This window comes from Athene noctua, chromosome 9, assembly GCF_965140245.1.
Source record: "Athene noctua chromosome 9, bAthNoc1.hap1.1, whole genome shotgun sequence".
NCBI lineage: Eukaryota > Metazoa > Chordata > Aves > Strigiformes > Strigidae > Athene > Athene noctua.
In genome coordinates, this window is record NC_134045.1 from 4,500,139 (window position 1) to 4,520,611 (window position 20,473).

Here is a 20,473-nt window from a genome sequence, read left to right on the forward strand (position 1 = left end):
CCCTTCGTTAGCAGGAGATTGAGTTGTTCAACCCATCCCATGCCTCTCCCCACGCCCCAGGCTGTTGGGGGCTGCAGGCAGGAGGCTGGCAGAGCCTTTTCACACCTCGGTTGGGTCCAGCCGCAGGATTATGGCCGGGGAGCCCCCACGTGAGGCAGCAAGCAGCTGCAGCGCAGGCAGGACATGCAGGACAAGGGCCCCGGGGCTCAGAGCTGGCAGCACCCCAGCCACAACCCCCCCTCAGAGCCACCTGCCCCGAGGCCATGTTGCAGAGCAGGACGCTCCCCTTCACTCCTAAAACTTGACTGTCTGGATGAAGTACCAGCAGGGTAGGGTCTGGCTGTAGCTTTCCTGCTGTGCACACCTCAGTCTCCTACATGCTCACAGAGCAGTACCTGGCTCAGGAGCTCACAGAAAACCACCTCAACAAAGCACTGCCACCACGCTGAGGGGTCCTAGGGAAGAGAGGACAGGCCACAAACCATGATGTTGCTCTTTGGCCTGGGAACTACACAGCAGAGTGAAACCTCCCCCGGGGTTTCAGCAAAGCCACCGGGCAAATGCTGGCTCTCCCACTGGCTCACCGCAGCCTCCCAGCAGGAAAGGTGAGAACAGGCAGCTTCCCACTGGGACACACAGGGAAAAGAGCCCTGCTTTCCCTGAATGCTCCCAGCTAGGAGCTGTGCCAAGGTGAACAGTACTTCAAGAGACTGAGGCATTTAACACAACTTTAAGAAAAGTTACAAATCTTTTAATAAAATTCGTGATAAGTTACAGTTTCCTGGAGAACAGGCTCCAGTGTATAAAATGGGAGACAGGCTGGGAGGAGCAGGAGAAGCACCAACAGGAACCTCTTTCCCCACAGGAAAGAAGAAAGAGGGACAGAAAGGTTCTGACAGACATTTATTGGATTAAAAAAAAACACCCAAACACAAACAACAAAACCTCTAAGAGTGGTCCAGTGGATGTAGAAAGACATTAGCCCATGTCCCTCCATTCCTCCACCCTCCCAAATCCCCACCCCCAAAGGCAAACACATACAAGTCCTGTTTAAGTCACATTATTTTAACAGATCTGGGTAGACCTCAGATCCCAGCAACAGTCTGAAGATATTAATATTCCGTGGCCCAGGGTGCCAGCAGGGATTTTTGTGAAGCCCAGAGACAGCCTCCTCTCGCTACAGGTCCTTGAGACTGCACCAGCATGGTGGCACAGTGGCCACGGCTCCTGTCTGATGACACAAGCCAAAGGGGCCAGTCCCACACAGCAGCTGAGGTCCCCCCTGCAGGCCAAGGGCATGCCACCCCCCCACAGGCTCTTGTGGAGCAGCCGGCACCAGCCCACTGAGCCAAGTGACAAGAACCGACAGCACACATGGGTGACAGAGGGGTGGCACAAGCTCAGAGCCCTCCCGGCAGGGAAAAGCCAGCACACAGACACAGAGCAGCCGAGGGCTTGGTGCTGAGATGAAGAGCCGAAATGAAGCTGCATCCCCCAAGGGGCTTCGCAGAGCCCCCCGGCAGGCAGTTCCCCTCCCTCCGGACCCATGTCTCTCCGCTCAGGGGCTCCCTCCAGCCTGCGAGCGCCAGGACTGGGCAGGCGGCCGGACCGCGAGAGCGCATTGCCTACCGTGCTGGGGGGGAGGATGGACACACAGAGAGGGGTAAAGTCCAGCCAGACCAGGAGCAGAAGGGAGCTGGTCACCTGTGCTTGCAGGTGAGGAGGTGGCAGCTGTCACTCCAGGACACCCATGAGGAGATGAAGTTCCCGAAAGGCACTACCATGGCGGCCACTAAGCCCAGACTTGTTCTTGACGATGTTGCTGATGTTTTTCAGCTGCTTGTAGCACAGCTTGCATTTATGGAGCCTGCAAAAAGCAGAGAGCAGACACAACATGAATCCCCAGCTGCTTAAGACATAGATGTGCTTGTTCCTACAGTGCCAAAGATGCAACTCAAGCAGGAGAGAAAACACAAGCCCTGCAAACGGCCCAGAAGAGGCTGAAATGCGATCATGACTCTGCAGAAACACCACGTATTCAGCCCACGTCCTGATGACACATAAGAATGGCATCCACATAAGGGCTCTTGCACTCCTCTCTTGCCCTTTGGCAGTAAAGTCCAGGGCAGAAGGACTTGCTGGTTTTAGAGGGCCAATGCTCAGAGCAGAGCTATCCTGTGAAAGAACTGGAAATCCAGGGCCAGGCTGACAACTCATGTGTCTTGCAAGGTGAAGCCACAGGGTGGTTTTACTCGTGACATACTCAAGACTTTGTTTAGGTGTGACTTAATACACAGTGACAGAGGAAAAAAATCAGTCCTTCTTTTTTTTAAGAGCAGGAGGGTTTGGTGTTTGCAGACAAAAGGGAAGGCATGCCCAGTCTCGTATCAAAGTCTTGATGGTGAGGAGCAAAGCTCACCCAAGAGAAAGGCTGGTTCCAAAAGGGAGCAAGTGGAGGTGAGTAAGTGCCTCACCTTTCCTCTCTGGTGATGTCCACTCCAACAGAAGGTTGTGCGGTGAGGATGTCTGTGATCAATGGCAGGAATCTCTGAAGAATGAGTTTCAGGGAGGTGCAGCCAGTCTGCACATAACTGAAAAAACAAACAGAGAATCAGGTCACACTTGAATTTCATTCCTTTCCTCCCAGCACACAGCTCTCACTCAAATCCAGTCACTGGGGTTAATCTACTCAAACGACCCCCTCCCTTCACCACCTGTGACTCAGTAAGGAGAGCAACAGCCAAAGTACCAACACATCTTGGTTCAAGTCAGACAATTAGAGTCCTTGTGAAAAGTCCTGGCAAACGCCCTGCCAAGTGGGACCTTTCTGCTCGAGAGCAAGAGATGTCCTGCCGAGGGCACTTATCAGGAGCCTCTCCCCGAGCAGGAAGGAAAGGCAGAAACTTCATCTTAAGAAAGAGGCTGCATACTTTTTGCTACCTAACAATGAGGTTCAAAGTAATCTTCCAAGTAACCCCAAGTCTGTTGTGGGACTTCAGTCCCTTTATCCCAATTCAGGGGCTCCATTCCCACCAGTGTGCAAAGCCCACCTGTTTTACATCGACTTGACCACTCCTGGCTGCCAGAGCTGCCTTCAGTCCAACACACCTACACCAAATCTCAATATCCTGCTCCTCTTGCCCGTACATACTCTTCATATCTTTCACACACACACTTGGCAACTCCACTGCTCTTTTCAAGGTGTTGTGTTAGCATTATACTGTATCTGCTGTGATTTTTCAGGATTTTCTTTCAGCTACAAAATATCTTGTGGAGCTCTCCTATGAATATCCACACATTGTCCCCCCAGCACAACATGTTCTTGGGGCCTCACCTTTCATATTTACTTTGGAGTAGTTTTTCTATCTGCGGCAGGACTACAGTACACAAATCCAGCTTCCAGAGAGACCTGAAAAGGACACATTCTGAGACCAGAGACTGAGGCTCTGCAAGGCTAAGAGGACATAAATAAAGCTTTCTGGCAAAAATGCTGAGGTCTCAGCACTCAAGTTTACTGGGCAAGTTCACTGACTCCCCCTTGTGATAGAAAGTGGCAGGTTCTGACATTTTATTGACTCTCAGCAGAAACACTTTATGAAGCCCAAAGAGTTTAATTTTCCTTGAGAGACATCATTTGCCTACAGAAGAGGCCCCACAGAACTCCAGCAGTTACTGGCACTGCAGACTTGAAGATCTGACTACAAGAATATGCATTTCACACTGCTGTGGCCACTGGACACAAGGCAGGTACAACGCAGCATTTCCCAGGCCCAGGCAGATGGCTCTCGGGTATCCCAGGGGTTGTCCCCACCCAGGACTCACGCTTTTTGGTTGACAATATTCAAGAGGTCCACAACAACAGACAAATCATTGATCGCCACTGCAGAGTCCACGGAGTTCTGAGAGAGAGGGGGAAGAAGAAGTCGTCTGTTGCAAAGCTCAAACTGGCTAGACTAATGAAATTAATATCAAGTACCACTTTTCAAAAACAATGTATAGGAAACATGGAGTTGGCTAGGGAAGAGAAGATATGTCTCACATGAGAAAGTTTTCTCCACATTTCTGCGTGACCATCAACCACAGGTGGGACACAGTGGCACTCTGCAGTGCAGCCCAGGGATGAAAGCTGTGAGACTCCACATTTTGTGTTAAGAGGCAGAACTGGCCCCAGACAAACCAAAAGAGCTGCTCAGCCGCTCCTCCCATGAGCCTCAGGTATCTCCACATCCTTGCCTTGATGTCACCGGTGCTCCATACAGCCCGCACGGTGTCCAGATTCTTGTGGCGGCTGGTGAGCACCACACACATGGTCTCGTGACCTTTCCTGATCTGGGACATGGCTTCTTCATCCACAAGCTCAGTCTGGCTTTGGTTTTTCACAGCCTGGAAGAACAGACACCAATGGAGCAGCAATAACAGAGCAGAATGGCACATAAGGGCAGGAGCCTTCTTTGGCCTGGGTGAGGGCTGATTTCAGTTGTAGAGAGTACCAGTAAATACTGACTGCCTTGCAGATTGCTTTAAAACATTTTGAAATGTAAATGCTCAATTTTTTTCTAATTATTTTTCTGCCTTTTCTACTAGGTCAATCACAAACATGTTTGAAGCTTTGGAAAAACTCTCTGAATTTTAAAAAGGTGAATTAAAACTAAGTTTTCAAAACCATTATGTTTTGATGAAGAAATGTTTTCATGCAAACCCTGTTTTTTTATGTGAAACATTCATCTGAAATTGGCAAATTTTATTACAAAGCATAAATCTTACACAATTTATTACTCAATTTGATTCTTGCCCAAGCCATGCTGGAACCACTCCCTTTGCTCACATTTAGGGTTTGGGATCATCTAGTCCTTCTCCCTTCTTAGGGCAGGGAATACCCTTCCAAGACAGGCCAAGAGGCCTCTGAGATGCAAGAGGGAAAGATTCCCGTGAAATAATTATGTATATGTAATGGCAGACACCAATTTTCTAAATGAATCACTGTCTAGCATGTGGAATTGCTGAGAGTCTCTGCCTCATCCCTTGCTCTCTGCTCTGATAACACATTCTTCACAAGCTCGGGTCAGCACTGCTGTGTTTGCATCAGCCTGCTGCCAAGCGCAGCGGGGGCTGGCTCCAGCAGTCCCGAGGTGCTAATTCCACAGGAACCGCAAGTCAAAGCAGTTGGGAGGCAGGAGCGAGCTGGCAGGGGAAGTACCAAGCGAGCAGTGGGAGAGCAGAAGGTAACATGTTCTCATTCAGTACTGCAGGCTGCAGAAAGCACCTAAGGCACTTCTGCACCTCAAGAAAACCCCCTCTCTGATACCACCCAAACTATCATTGGCTGGAAACTTTCATCCACAAATACCTACTGGTAGAAAGTCAGAGGCCTTCAGACCAATGGGCTCATTCCTGGCTGCAGGAATCACCGACGGCTCTGTTCTGGTCAAAGGAGTTGAGGAGGCAATTGGTAGCCTATGAACCGGATCAGGCTGCAGGAGAAATTGGGATAAAAGCTCTAGCAGTGACAGCCTGGCCCTAGTCTGACGTCCTTTTTTTCCTGACCTGCTTTCCTCTCACAGCATGTTCTTAATGCAGAAGCACTCTCCAATTTGCTAACGTAGTTTAAGAGGCAATAAAGTATCTCAGAGGTACACGCCAAGATGCAATTAAGGTTTGCAGAGAACATGGACATGCCCCAGCAGAAGTGCCAAGTGCTGTCATTGTTATCAGCATCTAAAGTTAGGGCAATGGGCTGTGGCCAGCCTGAAGGTTAAGAGAGAACTGTGAAGAAGCCAGTATAATGTACCCTGGTCCAAAAGCTGTGTGTGACTTTGGCGACGAAAACAGTCTCAGTTCAAGCACTTGCAGAAATCTGGCACTGTTTCTCTTCAGAGTGCCCCAATTTTAAGCTGCAAGGAGAAACACCACTGCAAGTGTGAGAATCGGAGAAAAGCAATAGAGCCTCTTGGAGGCTTGGCCTTTGATTCTCAGGCAAAACACACTGCAGCACAAATACTGGAACTGCACTTTTACTGCTCTTCAATATAGGAATCGGCTTGACTAGAAATCGTAAAGTCTCCAACACTCACATATCTCTCACAGTGGGAGTGTGAACAGCTATTAACAGATCATGTAGTACGTACAAGTTCTTGCTTTGGCAACGCAGTCTGGACATCTGCAGCTTGGCTGGGCTTCGCCACCTCCTTTGCAGTTACAGGCTCTACCAAGATGGAAAGAAGTGGGAAAGCAGAAACTGATTGTTCCTTTCAAGGTAAGTTGAGAACAAAACTTCTGTATAGCTAGACTACAAGTAGTCATTTCTGCAGGCATGCAGCTCTTCCTCTTTCAAGGGCCATTAACCCCATTCCCACCAAGGGGTCATTTTCATACTCACCATCCTCAGGAGGGGCTGGAAAGGGCTCATTGTTTCGAGGAGGAGTTCGACCTACAGAGGAAAAAAATTAAACAAACGAAGGAGCCTCCAAGGCTACAGCTTAGCAGTAAGTCAACCTTGGAGCTGGGACATCTCTAACAACTCCACAGATCAGGGTAATCAGTGACATGGCAAGCAGAGTTATCTCCTGCAGACCTTGACACTACTGCTGAGTTTAGTCAAAGGCTTTCAGCCTTCCTGGATGGGAGGGACAGCACTGACCCATGTAGCTGCTGTAGAGGTGTGAAGCACAAGAAAAGGCACTGTCACAACAAGATGTATTAGTAAGAATTCACCTCCCCTTAAATTGATTTACATAAGTAAAAATAATAAAATTATTAAATTATAAATCAAAATAATGACGATTAATTCCTTAGAAAAAGAGTATCTCATTTTTCTCATTTACATAAAAATGACATACAGGTATTACACTATGCCTCCTAAACAACAATCTCTGCTTTAACAACACATTTTGCCTTTCCTTCTTTAATGGACGCTGCTGGTTTCACACGTAACCTAATTCTAGGCTAATAAAGATCCTGTAACACAGTAGTCTTTCCTAATCAGGACAGGAAGGCAGCATGCTTACAATGGAGCTCGGGATTCTGAGCCAGGCTTTGATCAGACATCACCGCACCCTAGTAAAGGTGCCACCTTCCAGCAGTTCATCAACATGATCCACAGTTCAGTGTCCAGGCACAGAATATTAAAGTTTTCTAAACTTCCAGTCACAGGTGAAGCCTCTATTATAGTAAGCCAAAGCTTATGTCTACAGAACAAGTTTAGTGCCTACAGCTCTAATCCAAACACCACCCAAAAGCACAATAAACCCTGGTACTGACAGATAGCATTTTTGGGCTGGAAGATCTCTTTGTAATCCTCCGGGTTCTGGATCTCAGCCTTTGATTCCTTCTCATCCCGGTCATCTTCACTGCTGGGGCTGCGCCTCTCACTCTCCGAGTTGTGCTTCACTCTGTTGTGGAAAAAGAGAGGCTGTCAGAGCAAGTCACAAGGACTCTGTCAGAGATAGCAAGAGCACTAAGCTCCCTGTACATTTCCTTAAAATCTTGAAATTGAGAAAGCCAGTAGATTCCCTTACCTTTGTGGCTTGCTGCAGCTAGTTGAGGGCCTGTCATAGATGCGGCGAAGGGAGGACCCTGTGGGTGTAGGTGGCACAAGAGGCTCATCGTCCCTGATCAGCCCGTGAGGAATAGAATCTGATTTTGTGACTCTGCTGAGATCCACAACGAAGGAAGAGACTGTGCTTTGTGCAAAGGAAACTCCTATCTGCAGAGGCAAAAGATCAAGGTAATTCACCAGGGTGTACATCAGCCTTTCTGAGAACAGGCATGATGGAGCGACCCTGAGCAACTGTGCTGGAGAATTTCTCAGTTCAGTGCTTTGGCTTTTTAAATTTGAAGCTGCCAATGTTTTATGAAAGAAGTTTTATAAAACTTCTGCCAAGCATAGTTTCTAAATACTGATCAAACCAAGCCCCAGTTCTTTCCTCCAGAATCCAAAAAGAGACAAAGTGGAACACAAGGTTGCTGAAAGCAAAAGCACACAATCTTTGTGATGGGCACACTGCAAGCCCTGGCCACTTAGAGTCTGACAGAAGCTTAAAGGTCAGCAGGCCTGCAAGAAGGCAAGAGGATTTTATCTCATGTTTCACAGCCACCTCCCCCACTCCTCAGGAGCAGTGGCTTACCAGCTGGTTGGTACAGATAGACAAGTCAGCTACTTTTCCCCAGTTCACCAAGACCACATCAAAACAGCGCTCTGGCTCCCAGCCGTACACACGCAGCGAATCCTGGAAGCCACTGTACAAGCAGCAGCCATCTGGGTTGAAGAGCACACACCTGGGAGGAAGGCAGGTGGAGAATTAGGCACAGCTTTGCAGCCTTGCTCAGTCCCACAAGGACCCCAGGCTGTATCCCTGACTTCACTGAACACCTCCAGCCCTGCTTCTAACAATGAACCTATCGATCTGGTGTTCACTGGTGCTGGTTTTGGCTGGGATAGAGTTGATCATCTTTGTAGTAGCCAGTATGGAGCTATGTTTTGGATTCAGCCACTGTTTGGCTGAAAACAGTGTTGATAACACAGGGATGTTTTCATTATTGCTGAGCAGTGCTTACACAGAGTCAAGGCCCTTGCTGCTTCTCACACCTCCCCACCAGCAAGTGGGCTGGGGGTGCACAAGAAGTTGGGAGGGGACGCAGCTGGGACAGGGATATCCCAGATCATATGGCATCACGTTCCACATATAAAGTTGCAGAAAGAAAGAGAAAGAGGGGGATGTTCGGAGCAATGGCATTTGTCTTCCCAAGTAACTGTTATGTGTGATGAAGCCCTGCTTTCCTGGAGATGGCTGCACCCCTACCTGCTGATGGGAAGTGGTGAATGAATTCCTTGCTTTGCTTGTTCATGCTGCTTTTGCTTTACCTATTAATGTCCTTATCTCAAGCCATGTGTTTTCTCATTTTCACTCTCCCAATTCTCTCCCCCATCCCACCAGGGGGAGTGAACAAGCAGCTCTGTGGGGTTTAGATGCCTCTTGGGGTTAAACCATGACACCTGCGCAACATCTCCAGCAGCTCAAACTTCTCCCCAGTGAAGTCTCTTTCAGGAAATCTTCCCTTCACCCCCACTTTAGTCTCTGCCTAGTATACTGTAGTAGGATTTTAATATACCTGACAGGAGTAGCCTCCTCTTCAATGCAACTCACAACCTGAAACTTCTCCAAGTCCCAGAAACGAACAGTCCTGCACAAACAACAGAGCAAAAATCATTGCTTATCCCTCTAGAAATCTGCTGTAGGATTCATTATGGAAATAATATGTTAATAACTAAAATGACTTCTGCTGTTGCGCACATATGATGAACTTACACAGAAGGCTAGTCTAGTCAAGATCCATGAATCCAACCAAGATGCTCAGAGGCTCTAGATACTGCTAGCTGAGCAGGGGTGCTTGCTGTTCAGATAGGATGTCAGCTGGATTAGCGAGATGCTTGAGCCTACTGCATTGTTTTCTAGCGTGGCAGAAGGTGCCATCAATTTTGGATGAAAAGGCCATCTCCATGGTCTTTTCATCACAGATGTGACACCCTGCTGGCTAGATATCAGGGTCTTGCAATGGCAGGTTTGAGTCCTGTGACATTCCTATTTCCCACGTTTCTAAAATGAAGGGTATCAGGAAGGGGAACAGACATACACAATTCCCTTCTTTCTCCCTCCCCTTATATACCTGTCAGAGCTGCCAGAAGCCAAAAGGTATTCATTGGGATGGAATTCAACAACGTTTACTGGGCCAGTATGTCCTGTAAACTCAAACATTATCTTCCCAGCAGCCAGATCCCACAGCTGGAAGAAGGAAAGAATAAAGACAGTCTTGTAAAGATTTAATGTTAGAAAATCTCAATACATCTCGGATTTCCTTGTACTGGCAGCCTTCTAACACTCCTCTCGCCCCAAGAACAGACTCAAATTTGTTAAAAGAAGCAATGATCAGGGAAGAAGCACTGTCCTAGTCATTTTTTTAATGCTTTTTTTTTCCACATTCTTTTTTTGGCATTCTCTTTTAAATTTTCCACTTAATTTGTCCCTATAAGTTTCTGGTCTATATTTAGAGACTCAGGTAAAATACAGCAGTTCCACCTCTCCCCACACATTATATCTCAAAAGCAAAAAAACAAAAATCCAAAAGCTTTGAATCCCTTAGCAATCCATTTTTTCTGTGCTCTAGTCACCACTGAAAAATCCAGTGTGAAATGACTGATCAATTTGTTTCATGTGAAGCTGAAAACAAAAATCAGTCCTTTGCCCACATTCCTCCATACCACATCTGAAACAACTGAAGCCACTGCTTCAGTTGATACTTTTCTGAATTTCTTCTCTTGCTCTGCTCAGTCCTGACAGCAGCTTTCAGACTGATAATCATGTGCAATGTGTATGATAACACACTCCTACTGAGCAGAGCCAGAAATCGGTATGGTGAAGCAACATACTGCGCACAACTAATTCTGTAACATTGACTGAAACAACCAAGGCCAACAGTCAGGTATCACAACTCTACCACCATCAAAACTTGAAGCTTCATGTGCATAGTGCCAACATGTCTGTTAAACAAGTATATTTCAACATGTGCAGCTTGTTTCTAAATGTTGTGGGCCACTGGACATAATCCTGAAAAGACTGTTCCCTGCAAAGCCAGATGCCTAATGAACTAAAGACGTTTATGAGCAAGCGCTGGTAATGCCTGGTAAAAAGATGATCCCATCATTCCTGTGCCATGAGCACATAAGAGTGTCACAATAAATTACCTTTACAGTGTGATCATCAGCAGCAGAGGCTAACCATTTCCCATCAGGACTAAAGCGAAGACATCGAACTGCTTCTGTGTGACCCTAAAATGAGAAAAACAAATAGTATTTTCTTTTTTTGTTTTCCCCTTTCATTAGAGGGAATTCTGGCTTGTGTCTTTCAATCCTATACAACATAATAAAACAAAATCAAGTAACTGTTTCATAGAGTCCACCTTGCAGAACACTAAACACTACACTCAAGAGCTACACCAACCCACACTGATTAGGTATAATCTCTCTCATCTAAACATTTCTGACATCAGGTAAATACAGATCTGGCTTAATTTATAAGAATCAATTTTAAATTCCACAGATTTATGGGTGGTCAGATAGAAGCGCCGTGCCATTAACTTGATTTCTAAATGAAATTAATCTACAGCAAGTTCTTTGGGTAGAAAAAAGCCCCAGGAATAGAACCATCTTGGTGTAGTGGGAACTTGCATGGTAATATCAGTCACAGCATAATGAAACACTCATGGATGCTCTCCGTCCCTCATTGAAGCCAACCAGACTATAGTACATTAACTCCTATGATATCCATTCCATATTCCCATAGAGTTCCCAGAGGCCTGCAGAGGTTTGCCAGGCCACTTCAGAAATCGTGCAGGTCTTATTTTTATACTGGAAAACTAGGAAGTTAATTGTACATAATCATGTTAAGGTTTGATCACAAGTCTGCGACAGAAATCCTTCTCCCCTCTTTGCCTGGGGGAGGCAGTCCCCTAAAATGCCTAATGAAGCATTTTACCTTGTACCTGAAGACACAGCCTTTTCTTCTTACATCCCAGAGCTACAGGGAAGAAAAGCAAACAGAAAATATACTTAGAGCAGTATGTGGGGAGCCTAAGAGTCCCATCAGAACAAGAGCTCTCCCTGCCACCAAGCTGATAGACACTGCAGAATGATAACACTGAAGGGGCTATTGAACCTGTTTGCTTCAGGGGCATTTCCTAATCCAGCTCCCCAAGTGAGAATCACTTCTGTAATGTATTTCTTACTACAGAAGCTCAGTTCCTAGTGAAATACCAGCCTAATGACAGCAATCAGGACACCTGCGCTTGCTGACACCAGGTCTCAGCTGGCACCTTACTCGGAGCCACATTCCACAACAGAGGAATCACACTCATGAGGTACCACTGTGAACATACACACACGAATTTCGCAAGCACTCACAAACACACCTGCCCACACACAGAGAAATGATGATGTACAGCATCTACCAACAGCTTGGCACTAAACACGCTCTGGCGCTCTTCAAAACAAAGATACTGCAAGTAAAGAGGGAAATCTCTAGGGGAAGCTGGATTTTACCTTAATGTTTGTGTCCAAAGAGCCAGATGCCACAAAACTTCCAAAAGGATGGAAATCAAGGCTGCAGATATTTGCTTTGTGACCGAGTAAGGTACGAAGAACTGGGAAACGGAAAAGCAGAACGGGGAGAATGAATAGGCGGGGGAGCAAATATTTAGTAGTTCATTTCCCCCAGACCCCAGGCAGTTTAGCCATGCTATCCTCACCATTAAGCACATGCTAATACAACGTACATTAGACATACTCCATATTGTTCATTCACCTCTATATTTTATGGAAATGTTTCCGCCTTTACCCTTGCAATGCAAAGAAACAGCAACAGAGTGCCCATGTCCAAGGATCCTAATGGAAGTCCTGTCCTTGGGTGAGGAAACTATGAATAAAACTCAAAAAACCTATTCAGTTTATTCTGAAAATAAAACTAAAAAGTCACTCTTGGAGGCAGCTGTTAGGCAGCATATATTTCCACTTGTTACACAGAGAGAAAAATGGGGGGACAGCTTTATCCAGGATTGAAAGGGACATTTGATTGCCTGCATTGTTGATCTTGCAGCTATTACAGATCCCTTCCCAGGTCTTCACAGCCTCATTCAGGCATAAGCCAGACTTCTACCTCTTAAGTCCCAACATCCATCCCGGACTCCTTCAATTGCCCCTTGCAAGAAGCATCCCAAAGCACAGGAAAGGATGCTTGGAAAGCGTGGGAAGAAATGACCACAGTGTTTCAGCCAGTCATCAACCAAGTAACAGCCCCTGTAATTCTGGAAACCAGAAAGAACCAGTAGGACTGGTACACCATATCTCTGAAAGCAGAGACCAATTCAGAACTCAACTTCAAGAAAGAAAAATTGCTCAGATAATAACAAGGGCAACCTCTCTCCATCATCTGTCATCTGGAACAGTCTGATGATTCCCCTGGCAGAAATTAGCTCTTGAGCCAGAGCTGGAGTGGTCATTTGCACAGACACTGGCTCATAAGTCTCCTGATAAATTCAGCCAAATTAGTTACTCTCCACTGGCACAGCCAAATTATTTAACTGAACTGATTCTAACTGTCTGAATGACAAAAGTGCTTTTTATTATTTATGCCATCTGCTGTTTGCCGTCTTCACTCTGCCAGGGGAAGTCTATTTTCATTACACATTCTTTCTATGAACAAGTAGCAACCTGTAAGAAATATTCAGTCATTTTATGGTATTCCCTCTGGAACGCACTCAAGTGATTCATGATACCTCTGCAAACTTGTTCTAGGATTTGAGAAAAATGTAATAAATAAAGCGTGACTCAACAGTTGGCCTTTAATGGATCAGAGCTCGATGAGTTCATAGCTTTTATGATCTATTAAAAATTAGGTCTTTGTCTATTTATATGGTCATGCAAGAGCAGAGGAGGAGAAAAATCACTTGAAGGAAAAAAGAAAATTTAGAACCTAAGAACAAGAGGTCAGCAAGCAGGGCATTCCTGGACTTGTGCAGAACCTAATTTTCTAAAAATTTCAAGTCTGATTTTTGGATCCTTTTATTAAGGTTGAAAATTTTAAACTGAGACTCTGAATACAAATTCTATCTGCCTAGTTACTCCACACATGCATGGAAACTGATCTGGAACACAGATTTCAACACACTCAGGTCAGAACCCTAGAAACTAGTTTCTCAGATTGGTCTCCACAATACATGTATAAATTTCTGCTCAAGTGGGCACAAGAGGGCTGGAAATTAAGACAAAAAGCTATACCAGGCTCATGTTCCTTCTTCAGTTAGGAACCTTCTGGGTCAGCATAGATATTAAGCACAAGGATATTCCGAACAGCATGCATTAACAGAAGTAGAAACTCATGGAAACATACTTTTGGCAGCTTCCAGGTCCCAAACTCGAATGGACCCTGACTGGGACCCTGCAACAATGAGCTCCTCATTTGTATTGATCTGTAGGCTCTCAATGGGCGTTGTATGACCTGTCAAGCTCTGCAAAGAAAACCACAAGTCACAATCAGTAGCTACTGACACAGCCCTGTCCACAACAGCACTGCTCATACTTCACTGGTAAGGGAGGTATTTAGCCATGAGTTGGGACCACCTAGTTGTGCCACTGGTCCTTTTTCCTCCTCAGCTACCAGTATGGTAGGGCACCCTGAACACCATCACTGCAGGTAGCACTGTGCATGCATCTTCCACCTTATCCCACTTTCTGGGGCACACTGACTAATTTTTAAAGGATGCATCAACAGAGTCATGGGTTGACATGAGGTGTGGAAGCCCAGACAAGGTTGACACATACTTGCATTATAAAAATTATGCTGTGCAAGCACAATAGCACTGTGTTTGCTCTAAGTGGGTCATGTAAGTGTCATGAACCAGTTACAAAATCAAAGCAAGAGCAAAGCCAGGACTACTTCGAAACCTTCACATAAGCAAGGAGCCATATGTTGCTGCCAACAAAGGGTGTCACAGTGATAACATGGTGCTATTACTGAAGTATTAACTTGAGGCATAAGGTAATTCATATGTATACAGTTCCTTTCATTCTTGAGCTTACAAATTACGTAAGTATTTTGAAAAGGCCAGTATTTAATTAAAACACAAGAATATTTAAAACTAGCTGTGAAAAACAAATACCACTATTGCAGACTTTTTGCTTGCCAATTAAGCAATATTCTATGCTTTACTCCATCCTCAGACAGGTGTTTTTAAACAGCTAAGCTAGCTCTGTGCCTCCCACACACGTAGAGAGTCTGGGAATGCCAGCTGAAAGCTGCCTGTTCTGACGGGGCTCTCTTAGGATTTCACATGCAGCTGAAATCCTCCACATACTCTACAGCTGCAACTGTCACTGCTTAGTGAGAAACAGAGCTCACACTTGAACCAAGCCACAATGCTACCTGAAAAGCTCCTCTTCTACCTCTTCCCCAACATGTAAACACCTAGAATCCTAACAATCCAAACACTAAAGATGAATTTCAGAGGACAAAACATACAGCACAACCCCAAAAATCAAGATTCTTTTGATATATAAGAATGGCACAAGTCCTCAGCAGCTTCAGTCAGTCTCTCAGAAAACACCAGCTTCCAAGGTCTGTGGTTCTCACACAGCACAGGAGAGGCACAGCTCTCTGCTCCCACAGAAAGGATATGGAGATATTTAGTCCTTCAACCTTCCTTCTCATGGAAGGTAATACTCTAGTTTCAAACTGCTGTCATGCCACTGGCAAGGGCCTGGAAAGACACAGCTTAACAACACTACGCAAGAAGCACAGGACTGCCAAACGTGAGTGGCCCCTTCTGTACCCATTTCAACCTCTTTACACTTGACTTCAGTGAACGAATGGAAAAATAGAATTAGCACTTTTCACCTTTTTGACTTTACTTTCTTGATTTCCTCCTCACAACGTTCATACTGGCTAGAAAAATGCCTTCTGTAACACAACTTTATTGTGTTGTTCATTAAACAAGTGACAAGGGACTCTTGCTAAAGACGATTTTCCACAACACCCACCCAAACCAAAAGCTATGCAGGACAGACATCTGTTAAATATATTTATGACTCACTTTAGTGATGACTACTGGGGTAACCCTACTCTTTCTAAAAAACACGCTGTGCCCAGCATTAGTCTTCCCCAGCCTACAGCCAAGTTAGCAAATTATTCCAACAAACTTTGTGCTGAGAGTTAAGTGACTGTGGGACAGGTGGGAACACATCCTGCTGGGGATGTTTCCTGCTAGGAGGGCAAACTCCAGGGTATAAAACTGGCCCCTGTAGCTTGCACTATAGAACTAGCTGATCTTGTACAAAACTCTTAATTTAATTATCTATAGGCTGCTACCAGAAGGCACAATACTCATCATCTGAGCAAGCACTGACCAGCTGAAGCAGCCAGCCCTCCCAGAGTCTCTCTGGAGCAGCAGTTCTCACCAGTTACCGAATTTGGTCCTTATCTTTAGCTAAAATCCAGACACACAGTTTTGTGTTGGTAAACTCTAATCACAAGTTCCACAGGCTACAAGGCAACAACCTTTCCCCTCGTTCCCCACCCTCCATCCTTCAGAATTAACATTCCCACCCCTCAAAAGCTGAAAACAGGCCCGTGCTTACCATGATGCAGTTGGGCTTGTTAACTGACCATATGTTGACCCGACAGTCATCTCCTCCAGTTGCCAGCAGCCGGCCTGAACTTCTTCCCAGGACTAGTGAGGACACATTGCTGCTGTGAGCAGTGATCTCTTCTGCACAAACCAAACCAAACAGTTATTACAGACTAGTATAACAATTTTCCATGCCATCCCTCCCAAAGGGCTAAAAAAATACATTCTTCCTCCAGAAAAACGTTCTAGTTGCCACTGGACAAGCTGCAACAGCCCACTGTTCAGATAAGAAGTCACACTACTATCTTGCTTGAAACAGTCCTTTTTGGCTCTGCCTGATGTACTTCAGACATACGTTGACCAAACTTCATAACTGCAGTGCTCACATAGCTTAAAAAAAAGCATCTTCTCTCTCTAGCAGCAGCTCTTTAAGATTTGTTCAACTGCAGCAACCTGCTCACAGAAGCTGCTTTACCCTCAGTACCCGGGTGGGTCTCAGTAAGCTGAGCTGTCCGAGAAGCTCCAATAATAAGCAGCAGCCAGAGTCATCTAACAAAAGGCCCTCTAATCCTGTTCTAGAAAGCAGCAGCTCTCTGTCCTACCTGAGAGGAACTGGCAGCAGTACAGTTTGCTATCTTACACAGAAAAAAAAAAAGTCAGACTCAGCAGCAGGGATAGGTGGAGCTCCCTTCTCTGAGCTTTGGCAGAGGCGCCGCTTTGTTCCCACTATGTAACACAGGTGAAATTTAGCAATGCAAAGTGTGAATCTGTGACAAAGGAAGGATGAATATACATCTAAAAGGACACAAAAGAGCAAATGCGATTGATATTAAAAGACTGTTAAAAAACTGGGGTAAGGTCTGACACTGAGAGGAGTTTGCAGTGACAGAACTCCAAGGAAGACTCATCATAAAGAAACAAGTTTGGGGCAAAAAAGAAGCCAAACGAGCATCTTTGCTTAGACATCTAATTTTCAAAGTGGATTTTTTTTCTGGCAGAGCCTTTTGGCAGACGTATTTACAAATTTTTTCCTCTTACATTTTTCTTTGTTGAAAGTTCACAGGATTTGCATGCCTAATAGTTATGAAACTTGTTTATAAAAAGGCTAGGTAGCAATCAATTCAGCTTTCATTTGGATTGTTTTGGTGGGAGGAGCAATTTGATTATTTTACATGCAACACTAATCCAAAAGGATATTACATGGCCGCAATAATAATTACAGGTACTTTGATCTCAAGCTCTCAGAACACTCTTCTGAAAGCAAAACTGCGCAACTTTCACTTTAGCTGGAGAAACACCTTCCAAATTACATGAGAAGGGCAAATCTGAAAATAAGTTTGTATTGTGTTGAAAGACCAATCTTCCATATGGCAATGCTAAAATAGAGTATGTATGCACACACAGACGTGAAGGTAATAAATAGTATAATTAGTACTAATAGACCAACTCACTAGTTAAAATTGAAAGGATAGATGCTGAGCATTGCTGCTGAAATGAGCGCATCAGCAGCTCCACTTCTTCCCTCCTCTTGTTTTCATTCTTAATAATATATTGTAAGTTTAAAAATCATTGCTGAAGCATTCAACCCTGTGTTCACAAAAGCCAGGTTATAACCTGATGCCAGCCTTGACCGGATCCCTTCCTTCACTCCCCCAGTGAAGTGCCAATTTCCTTAAACCCACAAACTTTTTTTTAATGAAGTATTCTTCACCAGATATTGCCCACCACCTCAATAATACTAAGCTTCTAATTAGCATCACCGAAACTTTTCTAACGTTCAGAATTGCTCTAAAGAGGATGCTAAGATAGGGTATAGCCTAGCAAAAATGAAGATCAAGAACTTCTGCCCACTTAAAGAGAATGGAGATTGATTGACTTTCAGCTTTTCCTGTAAATGGAGTTTCAGGGATGGGAAGATAACATAGCAAACTGGCTTCCTGCTCAAAAAGATATGAAATTGATAAATCAACTATCTCAGTTCCCTAATATGTTACCAGTCAAGGATACCATACTAAAGCTCGCTTCTGAACCAATCACTTCCCATTGCTTGTAGACATTCCCCAACAGCCCCCATGAAATCACTCATCAGTAACCAGCAAAGCAGGTAGAAATGGACAGTCAGCAACTGCTTACTGCTCCTTCTGAGGAAAAATAATGGATGTAAAAGCAGCAGATTCTTACTGTCTCTTGTAAAGCATTTTCAAGAGAACGAGACGTACAGGCCCTACAAAGACCACCTCATCCCTTCTGCAACAAGTGAGCAGCAACGAAGGGCAGCCCCAGCCAGGCTGACAGGGCAGCGAGGGAGCTCCCTGCCGCAGCTGTGCCCCGGAGGGGGTTTCCATCGCTCCCTCGGCAGTTCTTGTACTCGAGTGGAGCCATGAGGGGTCAGCGAGACATTTAGGACAGCATTACAGCAGCTAACCAGAAAAAACACAGGCCATGACCCTTGGGAAATAGCAATGTCGAGGCCCTACGTTACTATGTTTTCAAAAAGGATTTCTAGGAGTTAAAAATGACAGTCAGCAACTTGGAGAGAGGGCTGGGGCACCCACACCCAGGGCAGGGATTAGCTGCTTCCTATCACAAACCGCCTCTTCCCCCCCCACGTCCAGCTCCTCTGGGAAAACTCCTCGGCCCTCCCTCGGAGAGCAGCTCGGCGACACTCACGCAGCTTCCACGCCGTCTTGGTGGTGACAGCCACGGCCATGTCTCAGCGCGGCGCCGCTCCGACGGGCAGGGCCCGAGCGCCTTCCTCCTGCCGGCGAGGCTCCACCGCCCGGCCCCGCCTGGGCCGTTCCTCCGCCGGCGCTTCCTATCGCCGCCGGGCCATCCACCCGAGCTCCCCCGGCCGCCCTAGAGGCAAAAACAAACACCGCCCGGGGTTACGGCGACGTCCTCGCCACGCTGAGCCGAGGGGCGGGAAGGCCGCGCCGAGGCGGCGGTGGGAGACAGGGGCCCAGCCCGGCAGCAGCGCGGGGCGAGGCCTCACCGCTGATGACCATCACGGGGGCGACGGGCCAGCGGGGAGCCCCACGGGCGGCGCTGGGCGGGGGCGGGCGGGAAGCGCTCCCGGGGCCGCCGCAGCCTCACCGGGCGATGAGGAGCAGCGGGGGGCGCCTGAGCGGTGCTGGTGGTGGCGGTGCTCAGCAGGGCCCTACCGGCACCGGCCCCCCGGCGGCCCCGCCGCCGCCCGATAACCGGCCCCTCACAACAAACCTGGGCCCGCCCGGCCGCCGCCGCCAACCAGAGCCGCCGCCCCCAGCCAATCCCCGGCGCCGCCGCGCCGCGCCGGGCCGGGTGGTTGCCCCGGGTTCCGCACGCCGCTGGGCCAATAGGAACGGAGGGAGGGGGTGTTGCCATAGCGACCGCAGAGCGGCCGGCCATTCACAGCGCAGCTTCTTGGCGGAGCCTTTCAAGCACGGCCAATAAGGAGGGCGGCGCGCTGGAGCTGCGGGGCCGCCATTTTGCGGCGTGGTGGGCGGAGCTGGGCCGCCCTGAGGGGCGGTGTCGGGTAAGCGGGGCCGGGCACTGCCGCCCCTCGGCCGGCGGGGCGGCTGCAGCGGCTCCTCCGCCGGGAGCTTCTGTGGACACGACCTGGAGGCCCTTCGCCGGTTCCTCTGCCTCGGGGCCCGCTGGCGGCCGAGGCGGTTGAGCCCCTGGGCTGCGGCCCGTGTGCGCCCAGGAGGCGATTCCCTTCGCCGGTTGTCACGGGCACAGCCTTGGTGGGAGCGGGGCTCCCGGGGTCCAGCCCTTTCTGTGGCTTTTTGCCAGGTAACGCTGTCACCACCTTCTTTGATTCTTGCCACCCGCGGCGAGTCAGGCCCGCCAGGCTCTGCGTCGTTTTTCCTGCCGGCGGAGCCGTGCTGGGTGCTCGCACAGCTGAGATGAAGTTTCACTGCCTCTACGCTTCCCTCCCGGTCTCTGAAGCCAATTACTCCGTCAAAAAAGAAAATCAAATTAGTCTGATGCTAGTCCTTGATAATATGTATTAGCTGGGATTTTGACAGCTGCTATGTCCCTAATGCGTGTAAAAGGATTTTGCAATTAATTTGTTCTGGTGTCTTTTCTGGTATTGAACTAACAGTGATGAGTTCACAACCACAGGCTTGCTTGCTCCTTTTTTTTCTTTCATTCTGTTTGGAAACCATAGGGTTTCCTTTCTCCCCCAGTTCCCTGAGGTCCCTCAGTCCTTCAGCAGTTCACACTCCTTGTGATTTAGGAATTGTTTTGGCTACTTCCTGAAATTCCTGATGTTTGTTTTCAGTAGTGTGTCTTTATCAGAGTACCTCTCTGTCTCCAC

General features: G+C 47.1%; 1 protein-coding gene across 4 annotated transcripts in view; it reads right to left on the reverse strand.

Annotated features, from left to right (window-relative positions):
- KATNB1 (katanin regulatory subunit B1) overlaps positions 1–19,490 on the reverse strand; it is a 19,967-nt gene extending 477 nt beyond the window's left edge. Inside the window, exons 1-20 of one of the 4 annotated variants that reach the window (XM_074913608.1) lie at positions 19,163–19,374; positions 18,841–19,026; positions 16,181–16,311; positions 13,938–14,055; positions 12,092–12,192; positions 11,529–11,570; positions 10,739–10,822; positions 9,664–9,779; positions 9,109–9,180; positions 8,124–8,274; positions 7,515–7,702; positions 7,258–7,388; positions 6,377–6,427; positions 6,126–6,202; positions 5,352–5,471; positions 4,234–4,383; positions 3,823–3,899; positions 3,335–3,409; positions 2,475–2,591; positions 1,705–1,867 (exon numbers count right to left, since the gene is read on the reverse strand). In XM_074913608.1, coding sequence (XP_074769709.1) covers positions 1,735–1,867; positions 2,475–2,591; positions 3,335–3,409; positions 3,823–3,899; positions 4,234–4,383; positions 5,352–5,471; positions 6,126–6,202; positions 6,377–6,427; positions 7,258–7,388; positions 7,515–7,702; positions 8,124–8,274; positions 9,109–9,180; positions 9,664–9,779; positions 10,739–10,822; positions 11,529–11,570; positions 12,092–12,192; positions 13,938–14,055; positions 16,181–16,311; positions 18,841–18,880 — 1,974 coding nt within the window. In that variant the 5' untranslated portion in view covers positions 18,881–19,026; positions 19,163–19,374 and the 3' untranslated portion in view covers positions 1,705–1,734. The other 3 variants (XM_074913606.1, XM_074913605.1, XM_074913607.1) reach the window with 3 other exon arrangements.
- Positions 19,491–20,473: the final 983 nt, after the last annotated feature.